The sequence below is a fragment of the Prinia subflava genome, chromosome 2 (genome assembly GCF_021018805.1).
Source record: "Prinia subflava isolate CZ2003 ecotype Zambia chromosome 2, Cam_Psub_1.2, whole genome shotgun sequence".
NCBI classification, from domain to species: Eukaryota; Metazoa; Chordata; class Aves; order Passeriformes; family Cisticolidae; genus Prinia; species Prinia subflava.
In genome coordinates, this window is record NC_086248.1 from 90,352,652 (window position 1) to 90,377,295 (window position 24,644).

The window sequence follows — 24,644 nt, forward strand, 5'->3', positions numbered from 1 at the left end:
GATCTCTCCTCTCAAATGTTCTTAGGAGTAAATGGTTCTACACTTTCTTGTTTGTGGATTTGTTATTATATATGTCCTGCTGTGGAAATTCTGCCAGCAGGAACTCCTTTTGTATGCATCCTATCTCTATTCTCTTTATAAAAATACCTTCAAAGATGTCAAGGCATCTTGATTTTATTCAAGTACCAAAGCCTGAATACATTTAAAGACTCCTTAGTGCATCTGTTTGCTACTGACAAGTTTTGATTCCACTAGTAAATATTTCACTCAGTTCTGTCATAAGACCCCCAAACAATTGTTCATTCTCTGCTCTGTGTGTGCTGGTTTCTGTATGTGCAGTGTTTTATTTCCAGTCACACTGCTTTGAGTAGGTCAGTCAAGAGTTTTGGTGTGCTGCACCAGACTTATTCTGAAAGAGCCATCACACATCTTGCAATAGTATTTGAAATTACTTTAGTAACAGTTCATTAAATCCAGCAACAGGTGGTAGGGGAGACTTTGATTCTGGCTTATCTTTCTTGTCAGAATGTACAAGTCTGTGGTGAGGCAGCAGGGCAAAAAAATTGAAACAGTCCCCCATCTTCTCGGGATTCATCAGCATATCATAGCTGTGAAGTAACTGCTCACGAGTTGCTGTGTCACGTGCATTCTGCAAGAGCACCTGAAAAAAGAAAGGCAGGTTAGAGCCCTTCCTGTGTTCCTATAAATTCCTGCACACCTGCAATCCCTTCTTGCATCCTTTGCACTTAACAGTGCTGTGACGGTTGGTAGAACTGGTGAGATCACTGGTGGTGGTCCACAGCCCACACATGGATGCAAGTTTTGCATTAAATATTCCTAAATATAATATGATCAGTTTACTTTCAGGGATCTGGAGTAACTTACATCTAGCAGAAGCAACTTTCTGATCTCATACCTACATGTGATTTGAACAACTTCATTTTAATACCACCAATTTTTACTGAAGCTCTCGTGCTCCTTAGGAGTATTGCCTGTGGCCTGGGAGAGTGCAGGAGCTGTGAACACTCGTACCTGCAGTCGGAGGTCGATGCCCATGTTCTTCAGAAACTCCCGCTGTTTGATGGGGCCTAACGTCGCTGTTTTCCCCTGTGCCATCTTTCGAAGGTAGCTGAAATCAACGTCTGCCGTCAGGTCTGCTGTACCCGGCGCACTCAGCACGTCGTGGAGTTTGTGATTCCGGAAACCCTGGAAGTGGAATTGGAACATTACGCTCAGCTGTAGTCCAACCATCACAGCCAGCGCCAGCAAAAATTCAGCTGTGCCTTTGAGGGGTGACAACAGCAAATTATACTTGGAAAATTGGAGATAAATGTAGCAAGAGCTCAGATCACTCTTTCCATCTGAGAGAAACCCTTCTGGACACTGACTAAATAGGAATTACTCAGTTTTAGTTTTTGCTTTATGCCCAACTACGAACTTTATCTTAGAAGAACCTAACAATCCAAGATAACAGAGTCTTCTGGCTCATTGCTGCAGGGCCAGTGCCTTACCCGGAAAGTGTCGGTTTTGGTTCCGTCATGGCCGTAATCCGCAACCAGAGCAGCCCCACCATCCTTCTCTATGCGAGAGGCAAGCCTCTGCACAATGACACCGGCCTCAGGACACACCTCCACGTGGTCTCTGGCTTCTTCGGGCTAGTGCAGAGTTCAAAGACAGAACACCTGTATTAGCAGACAAGCACAAGGCAAGTATCCCTCACACCTGGTGTCTTGGGGCTGTTGCTTTGCTGGGACATGCAGGTATTGGAGGTGAATTCTAGGCTACCTATACTAGCTTGATAGTTTTGCTATCACTTGTTTTCAATTAGTATTTTCTGAGTGCTGGATTTCAGTCATCTCTTCAATAACCTGAAGTCAAATGAAAAAATTTCTACCAAGAATATCTGTATCAGGTGAAACTTCCTTACTGTGGTACTTAAGGAAAATAGTGCTTCAGCTGGGCACACCCTTCCCAAAGGCCTTCCTGTGTGAGACTTTGTAGCTCCCAGTAATCTCCAGTACTTGATTTTCTATCTTTGAGTATCCAGTACGCTTGAGGAAGAAACCACAGCCACATCCCACTAAAGGCCAGCCTGGCACAGAAGCAGGCAGCTGAGTACCCTGCAGCAGGCTGAGAGCCGGGCTGGGGCAGGGCCACTCTCGAGATGGTGATGCCACAGGCACAGTGCAGAACTCTGCCTGTCACTTGCTGCCTTGGTTTGCCCTCTGAGACATTTTGTGCATTCAAGCTCCTATTTTGCGAAGTTTGATACACGTAATTTCTGTGCTGTAGTTTCATGGCACACTTTTAAAGCTAAATACTTGTAGAAATTTTAAGCTCTATTCATTTATAGACTGAGAACCCTCCTCGTGCTGTCAGAGTAGCTGAGAAGCACTAAGTGTACGTGAAAGAGTCAATAAAGGTGAAAGGATGAGCTCTGCTAGGCATAACTCACCTGAATGAAGTTCTGTGCTGCAGGGGTCCTGGACGGTGACAGGACAAACCGCAGCCGGTCAGGAACTTGAGGATCAATATCCACCAGCACCTCCCGCCAGCCTTTCTCCGTTCGCTGCTCAACGAGCCAGAGCGCTCACGTTACACCCAACAGGGACCACACTACCGTGTCATCTGACTGAACTAACATGCTAACCTTTTTCACAAAGGTTTTAGGAACAACACATTATTAACAACTCTCACTCATTCCTATTTAATTCCAGTAACTGCCTTAGAAAAAGCTTGTTGTGGAGTCTCATCTGCAGAGCCAACAAACACAGGTTTAATTATACTTAAGAGGAATGAATGATGCTCTGAAGAAAGATGCTGCCTCTTCTACTGACAGTGCAACATTTAACTTACCAAAATAAAAGATTTCATTCTCCTGGTGATTTTCATAAATTAGCTACTTCTGAATCATAACTAGCCTTTATTTTCCTGCTCTCGTTACTATTCAAATGAAAGGATTTCAGTCTTTTATTAGTAGTATTACAGAAAATCATGTGGAAATTAAAAGCTGCATTAATGTAGCATAAGAAATAAAAAAACCTCCAAAACCTTGAGAGTTATCTCAGCAGAAAAAAATCCTTAGCTTTCTTCAAGTTTTTCCATTCAAGAATAATTACTAATTTTACAGTTATCAGCTGAATTAAGCCTTATTTGTCCAAATTCAATTAGAATTATTTCATCACTAAAGACATGGCATATGTCTAGTTTGGCACTTTAGTTCTGTTTTTCCTCAAAGAGAAAAGGTATTTAAGCAGATGGTCACAATTACAATAATAACCTTACTCTACCTGAAACTTATGTATTGGCAGGGCATCAAAGAACTCATGTGCTAGGTAAAAGCTGTAACCTGGGGGAAGGTAAAAAAAATGCATTAAATTATTAACACTTCCAGTTTAAAATATTTTTATGATTTTTAATGAATTAAGCTCATTAATGTGGTTGTGAAAATATTATAATTACTTCCAGCTTGTACACATTAAAGATACCATTTCTACAGCTAGCTCTAGTTTACAGTCCATGAAATTTAGATCACTATCTCATAGAAGGAGATTTAGGCAAAGCCAGTAAAGGTTTGGGGTTTTTTTCCCATGAAAAGAAAAAGTCAGAATACAGGAAATAGATGGCTATCCCCAAATGAAGATAGGCAGAATAGGTAGCAGTGATGAAAATGAACCAAGACCCTGCCTCAGACTCATACAAGTAAGAACAAATCTGTATATAACTACTTTTCTGTCCAGTGTGAAGGCTAGCAGAGGAGCTGTCAGTGAAGGAAGGGCACCATCCCTTTAACGAGGCATTCAAGCTCCTTACCTGGCGGCACATCTTGAATGTCTCTGTACCAAAAAATGGGAATTCCAGTCTTGCTAATGCCTTTCATGTAAGCCAACTCATCCTCAGGGTTTGGCTGCACCTTCCCTCCTGTCAGCATCACTGCTTGGATCTCGCTGAGTTTGGGGCTCACTTCCACCAGATGAACAGAGACATCACATTTACTAAGAACAGAGGCGAGCTGCTTGAAGACCTATAGAGGCAGATGAATTCTGTTAGCTGCAGTCTTGTGCTGTGTGCATTAAAGATTTAAGTATTAACCTTTCTTTTCACTATTTACTATTCACTATTAATTATTCAAGATGAAAGGTTTTAGTTGGCTTTCATTAACAAAAACAATCTCAGTGAGAGAGACTGCGTTTTGCTCCTTCAGTAGGAAGTGTGAGTTTCCTCATAAATCTTAATAAAAGCTGCTACACTTCAAAAAAAGTTGGCTACACATTACAGGGCTGTAACGACAACATAAGATGCCAATTTGGAAGAGTAGTAGCAGCTCCTCTAAGATGTGTAGAAGTTCTAGCATTAGGGGAGAATGGTTCAGTTTTCCCTGCCACCTTAAACAAGTGTTTGATATCCCACATTTCATTATTTTTATTAACATATATAAATAGAATGAAAGTTCTTATGTGGTGCTAAATCCCATTAGTAATCTATTTATGAATCAGCAGTGTTTTAATTAAGGCAGCCATGCAGGCATGACTGAACACAAAGTGTTAACTCAAAAGAAATAAAGCCCTGAAATGCCCAAAGGAATTCAAACAATTTCATTCTGTGTTATTGTACTCCCTTGTTCTGTTCCTTGCACTAAGGAACATCCCAGTTACACAGGGCAACACCTTCCTAGATGGTTTTCAGTTTGGATAAAGTTTCCCTACACAGAAATAATTTACAATGGAATTTTCCTGCCCTATCCTTCTATCCAGTGGTGTTTGGAAGGTGACAGGCACTGTGCACATGCTGGCCCCTGTTCTGCTTCCACTGAGAGCCCTGGTCCCAGAAACTCATCTGTTCTAATCAGAGCTGAGCTGCCAGCCTGACTGAAGTGATCTGGCTACCAGGGAAGGGTAAGCCCTGAGAGCAGAACATCTTCCCTTCAGCTTTCCCTGTAGCTGTGGAACACAGGCAGAAACAAAGAACATGAGCAGGTTTCACCTACCCGCAGTATATCCTCCGTGAGGGTGCCCCTCCCTGGGCCCAGCTCCACCAGCTGGAAGGTGTTGGGTTTGCCCATGGCCATCCATTCACTGATGTACCATATTCCTATTAACTGGCAGCGAGAAACAACATACAGGGTTACAGCAATAACTGCAGCACTCGTGGAAAATCATACCTGCCCTTTGTCTGATGATAACTAAGATAACATGGCAACATTCTGTCTTGGTATTTTGAAGTTAAGAAGAATTATGATGCATAACTTCACATTCTTGTCTTTAAGTATTAAACTGGTCATAGATTACTGTCAGCCCAGCAGAAGCAACTCTTCATCAGTAAATGTGGGGAGTCTGTTCTGGCTGGAGCAAGAACTTTCCCATAAGGCTCAAATGCAGGTCACTGTGCCTTTGGACAACTATTCTTCCTGACAATGCATTTACCAAAGCATCATTGAGAACAGGATTTAGCCACTCTTCGCTTCTGGAAACGATACACAAACCAGAGTGAGCCAGACCAAACTCTGGAGATTATTTTTGAGGGGAGTTTTCACAATACAAAATCATAATAACTCTTCTATAAGCAAGTCCTGTATAAAAGTAAAGCGTTACTAAGCACAGATGTTGTTTCAGACAAAAGACTTTCAGAAAAATAAAACCCCCTTTCTCCCTCAAAACCAATTTTTCTCTTGGGAAATAACTTGAACGTTATCATTGCTACTCCAGTATTTTGACACTGATAAGGTATCTGAACACTGGCTTAGAAATCAGTTGGGATGGAAATTGGAAGGGACCACGTTGGGCTATCTGGACCACTGTCCTTGCTCAAGCAGGGTCATCCTAGAGCACATGGCACAGGATTGTGTCCAGATGGTCCCGTGAGGGAAACTCCACAACCTCTCTGGTCAATCTGAGTGTGCCCAGTAAGGAACTTCTTCCTCGTGTTCAGGTGGAACTTTCTGTGCATCAGTTCCTGCCCTCCGCCCCCTGTCCTGTTGCTCGACACCACTGAGCAGAGCCTGCCTCCATCCCCTTGGCTCCTCCCTGCAGATACAGACAGGGATGAGGTCCCCTCTCAGCGCCTCTTCTCGAGGCTGAACAGGCCCAGCTCCCTCAGCCTTTCCTCGTAAGAGAGATGCTCCAGAGCTCAGTCATCTTTGTTACCCTCCACTGGAGCCACTCCAGGAGCTCCGTGTCTCTCTTGTCCTGAGGAGGCCAGAGCTGGACACAGCAGTGCAGGTGTGCCTCACCTGGGCTGGGCAGAGGGGCAGGATCACCTCCCCTGGCCTGCTGGCAATGCCCTTCCTAAGGCACCCCGGGATTCCACTGGCCTCCTTGGCCACAGGGACACGCTGCTGGCTCACGGCTGGCTTGTTGTCTCCCAGGATTCCAGCCAGGCCCGCGCGGTTAAAGTAAAACAAGTCACTTAAGACACAAGGCCAGCGTTACCTCTCCGAACACCTGACTTATTTCAGGCGAGGTGATGAAGTCCCCGCTCTCGCCGACGCCGCCGCGGCGCGTGTAGTAACCCTGCGGGGGGGAAGCGGCACCGGGCCGGTGAGCGGGGCCCGAGGCACAGCCCCGCCGCCCCGCCCCGGCCCCGCCGCACCTGGCCGGGGTTGGTGAGCGCCTCCCGCATGTACTCGGCCACCGTGACCGGCCCGCTGGCCCGCAGCTTGCGCGCCAGGTGCCGCAGCATCGCCCCGTCCCCGCCGGCCGCCGCCGCCTCGCCCGCCGCGCCCGAGCAGAGCCGCGCCGCCGCCGGAGCTGTGGGGAGAGGAGCGGAGAGCAGGGGCTCAGCGGGGCGGCCCCGCCAGCAGCGGGAGGGAGCGCGGGGAGAGGCGGCACTCACCGGGGGCAGCGGCGGGAAGGGGGAGCCGGCGGCGGCCTGCCAGGAGCGCGCGGCGCGCCAGCCGCAGCACCATGGCCGCGGCTCCCGCTGCGGCTCCCGCTCCTCTCCCTCCTCCTCCTCGGCCTTCCTCCTCCTCCTCCTCGGCTTTCCTCCTCCTCCTCCTCCCCCTCCTCCTCCTCCTCCTCCTCTCCGCCCGGCGCCGGGCGCCTCCGGGCGGCCGAGGCGCGGGGCGGACGCGCGTCACGCTGCGCGCCGCGGCCCTTCCGGCGGGCGGCGATGGCGGCGGCACTCTGGGACTTCGGCGTGCGGGACCGCAGGAAGGCGGGCGGCGACAGCGGCGAGGAGGACGATGACGACGGTGATGAAGAGACAGAAGGCGGAGATGAGGGAGAGTTCACGCTGGACGAGGTGCTGCGCCTCGGCGGCACCAAGGTACGGGAGCGGGCGGCAGGGAGCGGGGGCACGTGGCGGCGGGAGCCCCATCCCGGGATAGGCCCTGGCGGGACGCGAGGATTGCGGGTCCCACGCGGATGTGGGAGACAAGTTCTTCGCCCAGGGGGTGGTGAGGCACGGGGACTGGTTGCCCAGAGAACTTGTGGATGCCCCATCCCTGGAAGTGCCCAAGGCCAGGCTGCACGGGGCTCTGAGCAACCTGGTCCAGGGCGTTGGAATTAGGTGGTGTTTAAGGTCCCTCCCAACCCAAACCATTCAGGGATTCTCTGGGGAGCCCTCGGGAGTCTTGGCAAACCTTGCCCCAGCTCTGCCCGTGACAGCTGTGCCCTGTCTCTGCAGCAAGATTACCTCATGCTGTGTGCCGTGGACGAGCAGGGCGAGATGGTGGACGGCGGCAAGAAGGACACGATCGACGACCTGAAGGAAGGGGAGCTGGAGGCGTTCGTCAGCTCCCTGGGGCTCCACAAGTATGCAGAGAGTTGCCTGGTGGTGGAGGGGGATGAGGATGATGGTGGCAGCAAGGAGAAAGAGAAGCCTCCAAAGAAAGAGAAGAGCAAGAAGGAAACGAATCGTCCTTCACTAGAGGGGAAAAAGGAAAAAAAAGGAAAGGAAAAGGCAAGCAGTGTGAAAGACAGCAAAAAGAAGCAGGCTGGCGGTGATCAGGGCCAACAGCCGTTGGCAAAGAAAGATAGGCTGGAAGAAGATTTTGAATTTCATGCTAGGCCAGCAATCCTGGTCAAACCAGGGGGCAAGTGGTATGATCTGGAATACACCAATGAATTCTCCCCAGAGCCGCAGAATCAGACACTGGTGTCCAAGTATAAGGCCCTGGCCCAGAAGCTGTATGAACACGAGATAAACCTGTTTAAGAATAAGACAGACTATCAGAAGGGGGCCTCTTCGGCATGGATTAAAACTGTTGTGTCCTCAGGAACCTTGGCTGACAGGATGGCAGCGATGACCCTTCTCATCCAGGACAGTGCCGTCCACAGTCTCCAGTTTGTTGAGAACTTGATAAACCTCATAAAGAAAAAGGGCAGCAGGCAGCAGAGCCTCATGGCTTTAGATACTTTCAAGGAGCTTCTCATTACAGATATCTTGCCAGACAGTCGGAAATTGTGGTCTTTCTCGCAGCGGCCGCTCAACAACATCGTGCAGATGTCGAGTGGCAACAGGGATTCGAGGGACAGGCGGCTGATCCTTTGGTACTTCGAGCATCACCTGAAGCTGCAGATAGCAGAGTTCGTGCAGGCCTTGGAGACGCTGAGCCACGACTGTGTGACAGCCACGAAATCCCGGGCGCTGGCAGTGGCCCATGAGCTGCTCTGTAACAAGCCCGAGCAGGAGAAAGCCCTGCTGGTTCTGCTAGTGAATAAACTGGGTGACCCTCAGAACAAGGTCGCCACCAAAGCCTCTTACCTTTTAGAGACGTTGCTTCACAAGCACCCAAATATGAAGGGAGTGGTGTGCAGTGAGGTGGAGAGGCTTTTGTACCGCTCCAACATCAATGTGAAAACTCAGTATTATGCTATCTGCTTTCTAAACCAGATAGTCCTCAGTCATGAGGAAAGTGCATTGGCTAACAAGCTGATAGCTTTGTACTTCTGCTTTTTCCGGAACTGCATTAAGAAAAAGGATGTTGAATCCAAAATGCTCAGTGCTCTTCTCTGTGGGGTAAACAGAGCTTACCCTTACGCTGAGACTGGTGATGAGAAGGTGAAAGAGCAGATGAACACCTTGTTCAAAGTTCTGCACCTTGTGAACTTCAGTACCAGTGTGCAGGCCCTGATGCTGCTGTTTCAAGTGATGGACTCTCAGCAGACTGTGTCGGACAGGTATTATGCAGCACTGTACAAGTAAGTGGCAGGGTTGCATTTTCATATAAATTTCATTTTAAGAGGTAGTCACCATTAAGTTAAAGTTGTAGAAACACTTTGCTTTTAACATCTTGCTAGTTTTGTGTTCCACTGGTGAAAATTTCTGATGTTTTGTAGGAGCTGGAAGAAAATGCATGTCATTTCTTTCATTTAACACGAGGATAAAAACAAAAGATAGTGATAGGTCCTATCTACAATGAACACATGTGCATTTCATCCTTTGCCACTCTTCTGGTGGCTTGCTTTACTACCAGATGTTATTTGAAACTAATTGATAACTATTTCTTCTGAAATCACTTCTACAGGTACTAGCTTGTAAAGTAATTAGGCCTGTAAATAGCCTAAAATCTTTTTCTTTTTTTCCCCTTATTTTGAGGAGGAGAAATACTATCTTAAATTTTTAGATGATTTAATTTGTGTAGCTGGAAAGCCTTGTGTTATAAAAATAGTGCTTTTTTTTCTTGTCCCAGCTGGTTGTTTAGACTCTTTATAGGATCCTTACAGGTTTCTGTTTAGATAACCAAAGGGAAGTTACTGATTTTTTTAAAAAAGGGAGTTCAGGTTCCCTGTGAATGTGCAGTGTATTTAATAAGGGCCTTACTGTGCCTGGCCTGGGAAAAACTGGAGTAGAAAATGAACTTGTGAGTGCAAATGTCTGATCTGACTGTGAAGTGTGCTGATTTTTAACCATTTGCTTTCTATTTTTTTAAACATATGAACAAATCAAATTAGTTTCTTAACACTGACTGTCTCAAATTTTAAAACTGTTTTCATTTGAACTCAGTTTCTTTTTATTTTCTTGCAGTTGTTTTGTTTACTAAGGCAGGTTTGTGGTTTTTTTTTTTTTTAATCTTCAGTGTCTCAAATGTGTCCAAAAATAGGACAGCTCTTAACAGTTCAGGGTTGATCTTAATGGTTTTGAGTACTGAGGAGCAAACCATCACCAGTTTTTTAGATGGCACTTTGAAAAATGTAGGTAATTGTTAATAGCAGTTGTTCTCCTGTGTGCATTGTGACAATCAGCAGAATCTCTCCTGTGTATCCTACAGGAAGCTTCTAGATCCTGCTTTAGCCACGTGCGCGAAGCCATCCATGTTCCTCAATCTTGTCTACAAGTCCCTGAAGGCAGACGTGGTGTTGCGGCGTGTGAAGGCCTTTGTGAAGAGGCTGCTTCAAGTCACGTGTGGACAGATGCCACCCTTCATTTGTGGAACCCTGTACCTTCTGTCTGAGCTGCTGAAAGTCAAACCTGAGTTAAGGGTCCAGTTACAGGATCACGTGGTATAAGATTATTTCTTTGTCTCCTCGCTTTTTCTGTAAGAGCTGTTTCCATAAGCACCTTTTCCTAACCTGTTTATTAGTCACCGTTTGCTAAGATGTTTCTTGAGATGGGGAGGGACCATTACAGTTGTAGTAAAGTTCAATTTAAGTGCTGTGTCAAGGACAAAAAAATCTGTATTTCTTAAACATCAACCATCATTTTTTTATTTTTATAAGTAGCTTAAGAACTTTATGTGCATTTTTCTAAAAAATCAGAGTAAATCTGGAAAGGAAAAGCTGTTTGCTAATGTTTTTTGTTTTTTAGGAGTCAGATGATGAAGAGTGCTTCAAGGATCAAGAAGAGGCTGTAGAGGATGAGGAAAAATTTGTGGATGCTGACAAAGAAGTAGAAGATGAAAAGAGAAGTACAATGGAAAGTTCTGCTAAAACAAATAATTCAAATTCATCAGCCTCGTGGGTGCATCATCTGAATATGGGAGGTAAATCAGCAAGAAAATACATAATTTAGCAGCTAAGAGTCCATAACAGTGACATGTTGATCAAGAGTTCTTGTAAGATTAAGTCATTTAAACATTATTTTAGTTTTTATTTTGAAGTTTGGTTAAAAGCAACCAGTCAGAGCAATGTATCTGTTACCTCAGCAGTGATGAAAAGACTCTGTGACTAGTGTATTTCACTTGATGCAGTTTGTAATAAATACATTATTTGTACCTTAGCTCTTAACAGGCTTGGAATTCCTTGCTTGTATGTTCAAACACCTTCCAAGCAGTGTAGCCAAGGTTAGGATGTGTAGCTGCTCTCAGGCTTGTGAAGCCTGCTAGAACAGTTTGTCCAGCTTGGAACTTGTGCCCAGTTTCACTTTTCCCTGAAGGCTTCTGGCACAGGCCAGGGCTTTTCAGGGCCTTCCTTGGCAGCAGGTAGGAACTCAGCCTGTGCACCTGTCCATGAAGGGCAGCTAACACAGCCTCTTCCTGCTGCCAGGTGAAGCCCTGGCCTGCCCAGCTGGGAGTGGTGGGCAGCATTACTGTGGTGGGGAAATGAGAATAACACTCTTGTAAAGTTGCCTGAGAAGATTTGTTTTGCTCCCCATCACCGCTCAGGCAGGAAGAGTGGAGCTTCCTATGATCCCATGCACCGAAGCCCTTTGTACTGTGGTGCTGAAAATACCAGCCTTTGGGAACTGAAGAAGGTAGGACTGCCTTGCACTGCTGTTGCTGTGTTTGTGAGTGTGGCCCTTGTATGAAGGGAGCAAAAGGAAATTGGTTATTCTTGAAGCAGCTCCTTGAGTAACAAGAGAAGGGTTAAGGTTAACATGCTGTTCAGCTTTAGTATGTGTTCCATACAATACTGATATTCTTGAGTAGGGAATAGGAAGTTTTTGAGTGAGGATTTGGACAGTAATAATATTTTTTAACTATTGGATCTTAGCTTTGATCATTAAAGCTTTTTAGTGTTGACTTAAATTGTAGAAGAAAACGTATTTAATGCAAATAAAAAGATTAGAACTTGAAGTTATTCAGTTGTTAAAGTGCTTCATCAGCCTTGCATTACTGTGTGTATGTTTGTTACTTGGCAAGTCACAGAGTGGTCTTACAACATATTTTTAAATTAGAAATAAATGAATGACTCATGTTTTTCAGCTTTCTGAACATTTTCATCCGTCTGTGGCCCTGTTTGCAAAAACAATTCTAGAAGTAAGTGCTTTTGCTAGCTTGTTGCTTTGAAGTTTGATATTTTATTTTAGGTGTCTTTTGCCATTTGAAGAAAATACATTACAAAGTCTCCTTGCACTTTGTGGGTAACTAGCAGCTCTGCAGAACTCTATCATACTCTGAAATGCCAAGCTTTTCATGGAATTACAACATTATATGTAAAGGAGGCTGCTCACAAATGTTTTAATTTTGTGCAAATATAGGTATTATATGATTCTTAAAGCTTTATTAGAGGTTTTTTGTATCTTTTTATTTAATTTTTTTTTAAATATGGAGAACCTTACTCCAGGGGGAAATTCTTTTTTAAATACTGTTGTGGTACCAAAACCACTCAATCTTTTCACAAATACGTATTTAAAATATTTATGTTTCATTTGAATATATGGTATTGAAATGATGTTGAGTATTAACTGCTGTTAGCATGGCACATTGCAAGGCAGTTCATCACTGAAACAAAGCAAGGGAGGTGTGGTTTAGTTAAGAAAACAGTGAAACTGCAGAAAGAAGAACCTGCTCAGGGTTATGTGTTGTAGTATCTCCAAGTCTTTATCTTTTTAAAGTATGTTTTCATGTTCTTGAAGTGATTGAGTCCTCTGTGTTTAGATGGTGTCTTTCTAAAATGAAGACCTTCATGGGTTTTGGCATTTTCCTTCTTTCAGGGGAATCACATTCAGTACTCCGGTGACCCTCTGCAGGATTTCACGTTAATGAGATTCTTGGATCGCTTTGTGTACAGAAATCCCAAACTCAGCAAAGGCAAAGGTAGGCACCCCTCTGTACCGTGTGAGCTTGGTTATAGGTGCTGAACAAATTCTCATCCTCTCAGATTGGCCCTGTCAGGTATTTGGGGTGCATGTGGTGGAACAGAGGAGTGGGATCCGTCTTCAGGGCTGCGAGAGAGAGATGTCAGCAACCCAGAACCAGCTGATGGCCACATCCCGCTGCCCCTCACTCCGGCACTGCAGAGCTGCTCACTTGGCAGGAATAAGCAAGGGACTGGGAGGTGTAAACACTAGAGAATGGCTGAGGCTAGAAGGGACCTCTGAAGTCATGTGCCCAAGCACAGGCACCTAGAGCAGCCTTTCCAGATGACTTTTGAATGTCTCCAGGAGCGGAGACTCCTCTGCCTCTCTGTGCAGCCTGTGCCAGCACACAGTTGCTCTCACAGCGAGAGAGTGTTTCCAGATGTTCAGGTGGAGTCTTCTTCATCAGCTTAGTGACCCATCACTTGATCCTCTCCAGTATGGCCATGTCTGCCTTAACTGGAGAGCCCAGACCTGGGCATGGGGGTCTGAGTGTGGTCTGACAAGTGCCAGGAAAACCATCAGCCTTCTTTGCTGCAGGGACACAGTGTTGGCTCACAGTCAGCTGGGTGTCCACCAGGACTACCAGGGTGTTCTTAGCCAAGCTGCTTTCCAGCTGGGCAGCCCCCAGTGTGTACTGGTACCTCCTTCATTGCAGGCCTTTCCCTTGCCCTTGTTAAGCTGCAGGAGGTTTCTGTCATCCCATTTCTCCAGCCTCTTGAGGTCATTATGGATGGCAGCACAACCCACTGGTATGTCAGCTGCTCCTAACAGTTCTGTATCAATAGTCATAAAATAAAAATTCCTCTCTGATTTATATTCTGATACAGAAAACACCAGCAGCGTGGTAATGCAGCCGAAGAAGAAGCAGTTTATGAAGGATATGCAGAATCTTGCAGGTAAGTCAGCCCCTTAAGTCAGTTAAGATTGTGATGACTGAAGAATCCTTGGTTAGTTGATGTAGATGTGTTGCCTGCACTGTCTGTGCTGTTTGTCTTAGCAATAAAGGAAGGTGCCATCCATCAGGGTGCAGTGGTCATGCCTGATGTTCTGGGTCAGACCTCATCTGCTTGTAAGGATGTTTGGAATCTTCACAGATGGAACTTTGGATCTGTTGAATCATTTGAAGAAAAAATGATGTGGAGAAAGCCAGTTATTCTATAGCCATTTTTATTTTGTTCATTATGATTGAAAAATGGCTTAAAATACCAGAAAAATGGATCTGTGTAATTATTTAAATCCCATTCAGTTGTTTCATCAAATGATACAGATTACTCCATATAATGCCACAGCTGCAGCTGTTGTTAGGATGAGTGTAAGGTATCTTTATCACTGTTATTTTGCTAAGAGTCTTCCTGTCTCCAGAAATAAGCTGCCTTTTGTCCAGTCCCACTGTTTCCAACAATCAGGAGTAGGATTTGGTGTAACAACCAGCAGTTAAAAAACCAAAGCGAATTATCAATAAAACATGCTGCTCGAGGACAGAAGAGGTACCATCTTCTGTGGCAGAGTCTGTAGCATTCCCAGGGATGTGCTTTTCCACCAGCTTCGGGTCTGTTGTGTTGCAAAGAGGCTTTAGTTATGCAGATTAGCAAGTACTGATGTACTCTTATGGCTGGTTTTATGGCTGGTTAAGCTGACAATAGAAATTTTAGCTTATACTCTTTGCCACATTCTTTAGTTTATTCTGGGTTGAAGGAGCAGACTGAGGGTTTAGGACAGAATTTGGGTAATTTAAGTGTTTTACAAGTGAAACATGATACAAAAATATGGATATATTAATATGGCTACACAAGTCTGCGGTTGTTGCATGTAGCTGATCTCTGTTTAGGTGTAGGGAGCTTAGATTGCAAATCCTCTGGTACCTTCTGCTGTTTATTTGAAGAGTCCTTCTGTGAGTGTGCTGATCTGGTTTCAGAATCTTGGACCTATGTCACTTAGAAATTATTTCAGTCTGTACCCGCTGAGATAATCTGTAGCCTTTCTTTTGATTTACTTCTGAGGAGGAGGGAAGGGGAATGTGAGAGGGTAAAAAGCTCCTCACAGGGAACCTGTTCCTTACCCTGGTTGATCTGCTGTTGCAGTGACATGTTTTGCCTCAGTTCCTCAGAAATGGAGGCAGCTTGAAGCTTGATCCCTTCCTCAGTGTGCTCAGCTGGCACATGGTCTTGCCCTGCAGCTCCTGACAAGCATTTCTACTAGCAGGGAGTGCTGGGTGGATGTAATAATTCCAGTGTTTTAGTGCATGGCAGCAAGTTCATCTTGCTGCCTACTTTCTTTCTTTTTATTTTTTTAAATGTATTCCTGCTGTAGGTGATTGCATCCCCCTGCCTTGGTGATACATAACTGAGAACCTGGTTAGGGCTGTGCCACTCAAGGTTTTCCATAGGGTCTTTTCCATACTTCACACTGCAGTACAGCGTGTGCACTGTGTCAGTTTGAAGAGGTTTTCAGATAAGCTCCCCATTACTGACTGGATGACAGTGTGTATCTGCTTCTGTCTGTGTGTGCTGCTGAACCCCTGGAAAGAATAACCAGCATTTCAACTTGGGGTAAAATGAGTTCCTTTTTTTTGTTCTTGCAGTCAACAGTAAGGAATTCCGGACCAAAGATGAAAGCAAAATCCCAGTGGATGAAGTGTTCTTTCACAGGTAATGGAATACTTGTGAATGTTCATTTTAAGTGTTGTTTTTTAAATGCAGTGCCATTAAAACTCACTGCATTTTGTAAGTATTCTCTGGCACTTCAAGTATTTGCATATTTTGATTAATTTGGGTCACTTTAAGATGATAGCGTTTTCTTGGACATAATTTTAACATTTGTCAAAAGTGCTTAGGAAAGAATATCACCTATGAACAAAGGCAATTGGGGCTTGTAGTTTAAATAAATTAAGTAAGCAGACATAATAGAGAAGCCTTAAGTAATGGGTAATGATGAATATCTTGTGGGTTGTAATTCTTTTGCATTAGAGATGTATATAATGAAAGCTGGAGTACAGCTTATGTTATTAGCATCAAAGCTTATTAGAATGGAACAAGGCAAAAGAAAGAAAAAGCAAAAGCAAGTCAGAGGAGCTACTTCTCAGAGTATTAGTTTTTTATTACTTATAGTTCTTTCTGTTTCTTTGAATTTCCTTTGAGATTACGAGATAAAAATGCAGGTGTAGTACTAAAATTGAAGTGATAGGCATTTGGCAAAAATTTGGTTTTATTAGATCAAAATACTGATTATCTGTGTCTCCTTAGGAAATTATTATTTGAATTAACTTCATTTGTTGTAAATTAATTGATACTATAATATTGAGGAATATACTACTAATAAATATATAAAGTAGTTGTGTTAGTTTTGAGATTAAAGAAAAGCATCTAACAAACATGCCCCTGTCTGAAAAGTTAACAGTATTGTTACACTGAAGATGGCTGAACCTGAGATTACACATTTAAAGTCTTCTGTACAAAATGCTCTTTTTTATATGGTCAAAATTGCCTTCTTCATTTGGTGGTTCTTTAACATGAAATGAAGATGAAAATAGCTGACAGAAGATAAAACTAGGACCCCAAAGAAGATGGCTATGTGAGAAAATTTAATAAAACTTGATGGGTGAATGTCTTCTTTCTTTTTTCACAATTATATTCAAGTTGAATTTGATCCTTTCTTCCTTCTCAGTCTAAGGCAGATTTTTACATCTTTGTCATGCTATTTTATAAATTCATTATGTTAAAAATAACATCTGCCACCTTTGGCCAGTGAAATTTAGTTGTTGTAAATATTACAGTAGTGATTGATTTTTTAAAAAACAGAGGAAGTACGAATCTCTTGATTTTAGATGTGTTTGAAACCAGCACCTAAAGTTTCCAGCTGGCAACATACACGGGAAACAATTCGCAGGTTTTTTATTTAAAAAGTCATAAAGATCATACCCTGTAATTTTGTGTCTGAGAGCAATATATTATTTCAGATTTTATTCCAAGTTCGATAAGAAGAGAGAGAAACAAAAGCGTCTGGATGATGAAGAAAGTGTGGAAGACGTGGATGATGATGAATTTGAGAGGGTACTGGGTAAGGCTGTGTTATTCCTTGCAGTAACTATCCCAGTATTCCCAGATTTTTCAAATTATTAATTTATCCTTTTTATAGTTCATATTGTGTAAAAGCACCAGACAGAGGAGTATGGGAGTGGCAGAGAGCTGTCTTTCCAGTTGCTCTTTGTGCTGCTGCAGACAGCAGTTCTGGCTGTCTGCTGTGTGAGCCAGCTGGGTGGCTGTTTGTGCAAGAGGCCCTTGTGGAAAGTGTCCTCCCACCACTGCAGTAGTCAGCTTGTTTGAGTGGCTGGAACTTGTCTGATTGTGAACTTACACTCATGAGTGGCCGTTCATGCCCTTTTGTTCTTTTCCTAATGTAGTCTGAGTGGCCCTTTCTAAGAGCATGTAACATTTGCCCCTATTTTTTCTTTACTGCTTGGCCTTTTCAGGCTTGCTTACATTTTTTCTTATAGTTTCTAATATCTTTCATGAGGTTATGAGTTCAATGAGGTCACTGGCAAACTTCTGCAGTAGCCTTAGCTCTTCCTGTAGCACATACTTTGCTTTGGAATTAGTGTATGATTTGTTCCAGAATTTGAATTTGTTAGTGTACCAGAAAATGTCCATTATTTTATTTTTCAAATTTTACTTACATTTATTTTAAAAAAACCTTCACTTACTTCTCGGTAACTATTTTGTAGAGTATTTTGAGAGAATTCTACATTATTTTATCAGGGTTCTTAATAACTCAAATCATGTTGTCTTAGATATGACAAGAATCTGTTACTAATTGCTTTTGTCTTTTATCTCTAATGAGAATTTGCTTCATAAATTCAGAAGCTTAAAATAATGACCCTATATCTGAAAATTAGATATTTTGCAGTGCTAGAATCATAGAATAGCTTGGGTTGGAAGGGAGCTTAAAGACCATCTTCAATTCCATCCCTCCTGCCATGGGCAGGGACACCTTCCTTTATACCAGGTTGCTCAGAGCTCCATCTAACCTGACTTTGAACACTTTCAGGGATGGGGCATCTACAGCTTCTCTGGACAACCTCTTTTAGTGCCTTACTACCCTTACAGTAAGAAGTTTTTTCCCTAATCTAAACTATCTTTCAGTTTGAAGCCATTCCCCCTTGTCCTGTCACTACTTGCCCTTGGCAAAAGTCCCTATCCAGCTCTCTTGTAGCATCCTGTAGGAACTGAAAGGCTGCAGCAAGGTCACCCTGAAGCCTGCTCTTCTCCAGGCTGAACAACTTCAATGCTAGCAGAGGTGTTCCAGCTCTCTGGTCGTTCTTGTGGCCTCTGGACTTGCTCCAGCAGGTCCATGTATTTGCTGGATGCAATGACTTGCATATTTCTTTGTAGTAATAACTTTTTGCTGTCTCCTTAGATACTTTCGAAGCTGCTGATAATGCTGTTGTTGACCAGGATGACCTTGATTTTGCTGGGTAAGACTGCAGATTAGCTCTTACACCTCCTGTCTTAATATCTACATACAGTTTTACTCTTAGATAGACCTTTTTCAGAATGACTCAGAATACCACCTTGCAAAAAAGGCAATATCAGATTTACTCTGAGTAAGGCAGGTTTTCTGCATGTCCCATAATAGTTCATGATGACCTTAGGATGCTTACAGTCCTTAAATGAGACCTGTAGTATTGGTTTGTCTTAATGAATTGTTTGATGCAATGGAGTGACCCAGTAAGCAGTGTAAAGTCTTGTTTTTCATTGTCTCAGGTTTCTATTTGAGAATTACCAAGTACAAAAGGAAGGAGAATGAGGCACAGTGGCACTGCTGCCGTAAGGACTGGTTGTAACTGGACCTAACACAGTTAACAGGTTTTGTGAGGCCCAGAGTCACAGAGCTCAGTTCTCCTGAAGTCAGCACTTTCATTAATCACAGCATCACTGAGGTGGAAAAGGAGTTCATCGAGTCCAATTGTAAATGATTGAGTAGCTTCTATTTTACTCAAAGTGTCTATAATGCAGTGGCTGGGTTTGCACAGAAACTTTTTCCCTTGAGGCAACCACAGAATCAAAGTCTAAACTCCTACTGAAACCTGAGACATTTCTGTGATCTTGACTGATGTTGAATAGAGCAGTTTGTGTGTTTTACAGAAAAGACTTTCTGAAAAGGAGCATATGCAAAGAGGAGATAAAATACTGAAGCTGTCATTTCTAATTTCAGAACAGGATTCTCTCCAGAACTTCTTAAAATAATTGACTTTTATAATACAACTACCTATGCCTATAATGTTGAAGACATACCTGAGTGTATAATGTGTATATTTTAGATCGCAGCCTGCATTTGCAGTAGTTTGCAGTTATGCTGAACTTTCCTAACATAGTGTTTGCCAGTAGAGAGGTGTCATCTAGATGCAAACAGTATTTTTCCAGATGAAGTGCTTAGCTTGTTACATCTTCTTTTAGTAATATAAAGAAAAATCCCAAAGGCGGCAAGAAAGGCCAAGGCGGTGAAGGATCTGGAGCTGACTGGGAGGATTCTGATGATGAGGATGACTTCAGCGACCTGGATGATGAGGAAGTCTCCTTAGGAAGTATGGAGGAAGACTTCGAAGAGGATATGGATGAAGAGGGAGGTGTATTTATGGATGTGTCTGATGATGATATCAACCTAGGTAAAGTGCCATTTGTTACCGAAAAACGAGAAGAAAAAGCTTTAAAAATTGGTTATCTAATATGTAACTACATATGCAGATTCCAGTTTAGTTACCTAGCTGGGAAGTTTGGCTTTTAAGCAAAGAAATGACAAGTCCTTCTCCGTACAGTGGAGTCTTAAAAGAAGCATTTCTGGCACAATCTCCTAGGTGAGAGTGGGAATTTGGTGTCTGGGTATAGAAACTTCCAAATGAGACGTGTTTCTTTCATGCTGAAAAATGGCATAACAACAGTAGCTTTATACACAAATAACTGGCTTCAGTAGGCAGAAATATTAAAAGAGCTCAAGGAGAAAAATAAAAAGCTCTGGTAATTGATAAATTTTGTATTTCGTTAGACATAGTTAATGCTGATTATTTTTTTTTTTTTAATTTTTTTTTTTCTGATGAGGTAACTTTTATTGGAATGGCTGTCTCACAAGTAGCAGCTTACTCTTGTACTACAGCTGTGCACTCAAGTTGGTATTACCACTGTAGTAGTAACTGATTCTTGTACCTGCATGGTTTTATTTTTTCACCTGAGAAGCAGAGTGTACACAGAATAAAAGTGCATGTGGCTGGAACAGCACATATTAATGGAGCATTTCAATAAGTAACTAAAGGTCACAGGAAGATGACTGAGGGTAGAGGAGGTAAACTGTTCATACAGTTGTTAACACAATCTTTTGTGAGATTATTATTTCAGCAAACTTAGCATGCAGACATTCGAGGTTTACCTAACGCCTGCTTTTAACTTTTGTATTTTATGTATCATAGTATCACTCCCTTCTGGTGCTGTGGAAAAAACAAAGAACAGCACACCACAGACCAATTTTTACTTGTCCAGCTTGAGGAAATGCTAGATTTGCTTGTGTGCACTTCCTTTTAAAGAGTTGGACCATTATGACAAATAGGCCTAAAAAGGAATTGTAGTCTCTGCTGCACTTTAATTACATATACGTGGTGTGAAAGTTGCAGACTGATGTATTTGGGCTTTTTTCCTATCAGAGTCAAACGATGACAAGCAACTGAAATCCATCAGTAAAAAGGGCAAGAAAAAGAAAGATAGGAATTTTGCGGGATCACTGGAAGGTAAGAAAACACTGAAAGCTTAATACAAATAAAATAGTCCAGAAACCTTTAGAATCGAGGGATTTACTATAGTAGATTATTAGATTTTGGATCTAGGTTGAGATTTGAATAAACCATAAATGAAAAGGAAGTTGTCCCCCAACCAGCATAATTGAGAGTAACAATCTGCTATTGAAGTGATGAGAGTTGAAGGAGGAATTTTGAAGAAGGATGGAGTTGTACTGGTGGTTTGTGCATCTGTTACACTTGATTTGTGCTATTTAATTCTTGGTTGGAAACTCTTCTTTTCCTTTTCTTTTAGGGGAGGTGGGGAACAAAGATTTGCAACATAGCTAATTCAGATGATTTCATTAAGAAAAGTTCTAGAAAATTAAAAATTGGTAAAACTTTTAGTGTCTTTGGGAACTTGAAGTTGTGTCTCATAAGAGCAATACTCTTTCTTTGAAGGATCCAGCCGAGGAAAGAAGAGAAAACTCCAAGACGCTGGTATACTGGCATCTGCAGAAGAGGTGAGTTTGATCAGTGCTTAACTAAAATTGGTTAAGCATTTTACCTGATGGTTTGTGACAGAATACTAAAATTTCTCTCTTTAAAGTTTGGCTATCTGCTGGATGAGAATGCTGGGTCGCAGTTTGACAATATCGGACTGAACGCCATGGCCAACAGAGATAACGCGAGTAAGTACAGGCTGCAAGGAGCAGGCACTTGTAGTTCTGGAATCCACTTCTTTCCCTTCAGGTTCTGTACGTAAAAAGATGAACTTTAAAAGATGAACCACCTTTAGCAGGAATACAGGGTCAGAAACCACACAGCAAGGACACCAGTTAAGCATCAGTATGATGTGACAGTTCACTCCAGTGACGAGAGACGCCCAGCGTTAAATATTAACTGGGAGCAGTGGAGTGAATAAGGCTTTGGAAAAGAGGGAGAGGCTGTTGTTGGCCCTTTCACACTAAATAGGGACAGGCAGGATGCTCTTTGTCAAACATTTGTGTGAATTCTGCTCAGGTAAAGTGTCCTTGATTCCTTGGGAAGGGAAGGCATAAGGTATTGCTGTCTTTACCTACCTACTGGACTGTCTCCTTGCAGTATCAGTAGTTTCCCCAAAACAATTCTAATGAATTACCTGTGTATATAAGCTGGCTGAATAAAGCCTTATAAAGCTGTTACAAGTCTTGCTGGTGTCACTTGAAAAATGTTAGGAGCACTCAAACACTGCTCCTAATGAAAATGTGTCTAGCATTAGTAAAATACAAAGCAACGTCTAAAACTCTGAGATGGTAGGGTTTGTTTTGTGAAATGAAAAAATCCACAGCTTTCTCAAAAAAAAGGCAGTTTGCACTTTATTAACTTTTATAAATACAATAGTCAAGTTTTAACTTTTACATAATTCATCTGTATGCCGCATCATGGTCAGATGTATCCATGGGCTCCTTATTTCTCCCCTTTCCTCCTACAGATGTCAAACAGATCCAGTGGGAAATAGAGCGGGACAAGTGGCTTCACAACAGGGATGTGAAAAGCATCATCAAAAGGAAGAAACAGTTCAGGCACAGAGGGCTGAAAAACAAGTACAAAGGCAAGAAATCAAGACGATGAACTGGACGTCTTGATGTGGACATTCTAAAAATAATTATTCTTAAACAGTTTTTTATTTAATCACATGTCTTTCTTACTTCAGTTCTTGCTGCTTAACCACGTCATCTGGTCATTCTCCCTTATGCCATGAATTCCAGACCACTCATTGGATTTGTAATAAACTGAAAAATAGGAAAAGCCATGTCAGCCCTAAGTTAGACTTAGCTGATGAGCGGCCCCTTTGTGGCTAGTTTTATTCAGTGTATAACCCTCCAACACTGACACTCCAGCCATGCCTTAGCAATAAACACTTCTGCAGTGTCTCCTGAGGAAAGTTTTAAGCCATCCTTAAAACCTTAAGATTGGTTTTATATATTAAGATGCAACAGAAGCTTCAGCCACCCTTCTGAAGCCAGCGACTACAAACTCACCTTCCAGAATTGATGGAAATCTCTTCTGCATGGTGTATCTGAAATCTGACAAGAAAGATAAATCACAGTTACTTTCCCAGCATATGCTGAGATGAATAATTAAATGCACTATTTTTCTAACAATGTGTTTTATCAAAATTTGTTTGAGCTCTTCAGCTACAGCCACCATTAAATAATGTGACAGGAATTTATTTTTTAAAAATCGTTTCAGAGACTGTATTCAGGTTACTCATATGTACAGCCCCATCACCACAGGGTTTTCTGAGCTTCCTCACAATTGTGATCAGCAAGTCCACGCTACAGATTCACAGGAAGCTGCATGCCTCTCACATGCAGATAAAACCAGGGAAAACTGCTTTGCTTCCTTGTACAGATTTAGATGTTCACTGAATCGTTCCGTGGGCCGCTTGAGAGACAACCCAGCAGAAAATCACAACAGGTTTTTGCTATTTTAATTATTTACAGCAGCTCATAAAAGGATATTTCCCATTCTGGTACTAACACAAAGCAATAAAAGCGTCACTCTGAGTTCACAGAGCTGTTAGATTAGCTCACTGCACCTTACAGAACTGCAACTGAAGAAAATATGCTAATACATATAAGAACTAGGAACCACAGCTGAAAAAGAGGAGAAAAAACCCCAAAGATGAACGCCCAGCACCAAGTTACAACAATAGGCTGAAAACATCTGTTCTCCATGGGTTTGTTACATGTATTTTCTAATAAAAATGCAAAGATGGCTGAAATTTAACAGCCCGACATCATCTGGATCCTGGCAAACAATGCAAACTGATGTTCAGGTGAAGCTCAGCTGGTACTTGGCACGAAGACCACAGCACTGCTGAACTGGGTGGATTCTTGTCCTTGCAGCCAAAGCAGGGGCTGCCTTTTGGCTCGCAGGTAGCAGGGCAGGTTTGTTTCCTGCAGGGACACAGATCTGTCGAACCACTGCTGAGCCCTGCACACAGGGTAGGGCCGCTGCTCTGCAGAGCAGACCTCCGTGTAGTAACCAAACTGGCGTTTTGCCTATTCTTTCTGTGTCACCTGGGCACCGAGTCGTAAATCTGAGACCTGAGGGACAGAAGCTAAATAATCCGGGAGGCGCCTCCTGCCAGCCGGGTCTGTCCTCAGCCTGGGAAATGTCAAATCACAGAGAATGCGAGACCCAGACAGCCGGGGCATCCCTTCGGGGGCTCCACACCAGATACCTCAAACAGGACTGAGCAACTCCTACCTCATTTACGGACAGCCCGAAACCTTTTAAATCCTTATCTGGCCCGGTGCTGTTACTACAAACCCGCGCAGGATTCCTCTTTGTTCCCTGTGTGGTGGCGTGCTGCCTGCCCAAGGACTGCTCGCGGGTTGAGGTTTGTAAAACTGGAACAGCACCTCGCTCTTCAGAGGCACGTCCTCGGCCTCAACAGCCGCCCTGTGGTGCCTGCACTCACCCGAGCCGAACTCCTGACCCCACACGGCAGGATTTCCTTACTAAACCTGGGCGGCCTCCGCGCGGTGGAGCCTCCCCTGCCCGCCCCCGTCCCCGCCGGGGCGCGGTCCCGCCCGCCCCGCCGCACCTTGGCTGCGGTCCATGGCGCGGTAGAGCAGGAGGGCGCCGAGCAGCCCCACCGCCTCCAGCAGCAGCAGCCCCCTCACGACGCACCGCGCCATGGCCGGGCCTCGGCGCCTTCCCCGCCCGGCGCTGCGCAGGCGCCGCCGCCCGCGGCCGCCCCGCGCCGCCAGGGCCGCGCCCGCCCCGCAGCGAGCGCTGCGAGCGGGGTGAAAATGTCCTCGGGAAAGGGCGTCTTTGGTGTGTGTCCGGCCTAATCAGTGAGAAAAGAGATTAATCCGTGAGGCAGATAGCGGGTAGCAGGACAGCACTAAGCCATGGCCAGGTGTTGGAAATA

General features: G+C 43.7%; 2 protein-coding genes and 1 long non-coding RNA gene across 3 annotated transcripts; 1 reads left to right on the forward strand and 2 right to left on the reverse strand.

The window, feature by feature from the left end:
• Positions 1-436: 436 nt before the first annotated feature.
• On the reverse strand, positions 437-6,990 carry NDUFAF7 (NADH:ubiquinone oxidoreductase complex assembly factor 7). Its single transcript, XM_063390993.1, has 10 exons — positions 6,832-6,990; positions 6,589-6,746; positions 6,429-6,509; positions 4,988-5,098; positions 3,814-4,024; positions 3,291-3,349; positions 2,456-2,569; positions 1,512-1,655; positions 1,033-1,206; positions 437-661 (listed from the first exon to the last, which is right to left on the reverse strand). Exons 1-10 carry the CDS (start codon positions 6,902-6,904, stop codon positions 449-451), a joined length of 1,338 nt encoding a protein of 445 aa, XP_063247063.1. The 5' UTR covers positions 6,905-6,990; the 3' UTR covers positions 437-448.
• A 75-nt stretch (positions 6,991-7,065) lies between these two features.
• On the forward strand, positions 7,066-22,390 carry CEBPZ (CCAAT enhancer binding protein zeta). The gene is made up of 16 exons (XM_063390990.1): positions 7,066-7,263; positions 7,624-9,140; positions 10,211-10,442; positions 10,747-10,921; positions 11,543-11,631; positions 12,083-12,136; positions 12,814-12,916; positions 13,788-13,856; positions 15,542-15,608; positions 16,916-17,016; positions 18,373-18,430; positions 19,413-19,621; positions 20,648-20,731; positions 21,179-21,240; positions 21,327-21,408; positions 22,191-22,390. The coding sequence occupies exons 1-16, from the start codon at positions 7,108-7,110 to the stop codon at positions 22,328-22,330; spliced, it is 3,198 nt and encodes a 1,065-aa protein (XP_063247060.1). The 5' UTR covers positions 7,066-7,107; the 3' UTR covers positions 22,331-22,390.
• On the reverse strand, positions 22,048-24,472 carry LOC134547255 (uncharacterized). The gene is made up of 4 exons (XR_010079426.1): positions 24,315-24,472; positions 22,741-22,785; positions 22,408-22,491; positions 22,048-22,291 (listed from the first exon to the last, which is right to left on the reverse strand). It is a non-coding gene; the product is annotated as an uncharacterized LOC134547255 (long non-coding RNA).
• Between the last annotated feature and the right edge of the window lie 172 nt (positions 24,473-24,644).

Coding starts and splice junctions, on each gene's coding strand:
- CEBPZ (XM_063390990.1), top strand. CDS start 7,108: ATGGCGGCGGCACTCTGGGACTTCGGCGTGCGGGACCGCAGGAAGGCG. Junction 11,632..12,082: donor GCCTTTGGGAACTGAAGAAG/GTAGGACTGCCT, acceptor CATGTTTTTCAG/CTTTCTGAACATTTTCATCC. Junction 12,137..12,813: donor TTGCAAAAACAATTCTAGAA/GTAAGTGCTTTT, acceptor TCCTTCTTTCAG/GGGAATCACATTCAGTACTC.
- NDUFAF7 (XM_063390993.1), bottom strand. CDS start 6,904: ATGGTGCTGCGGCTGGCGCGCCGCGCGCTCCTGGCAGGCCGCCGCCGG. Junction 4,025..4,987: donor TCACGGAGGATATACTGCGG/GTAGGTGAAACC, acceptor CTGCCTCTATAG/GTCTTCAAGCAGCTCGCCTC. Junction 662..1,032: donor GCATCGACCTCCGACTGCAG/GTACGAGTGTTC, acceptor TTCTTTTTTCAG/GTGCTCTTGCAGAATGCACG.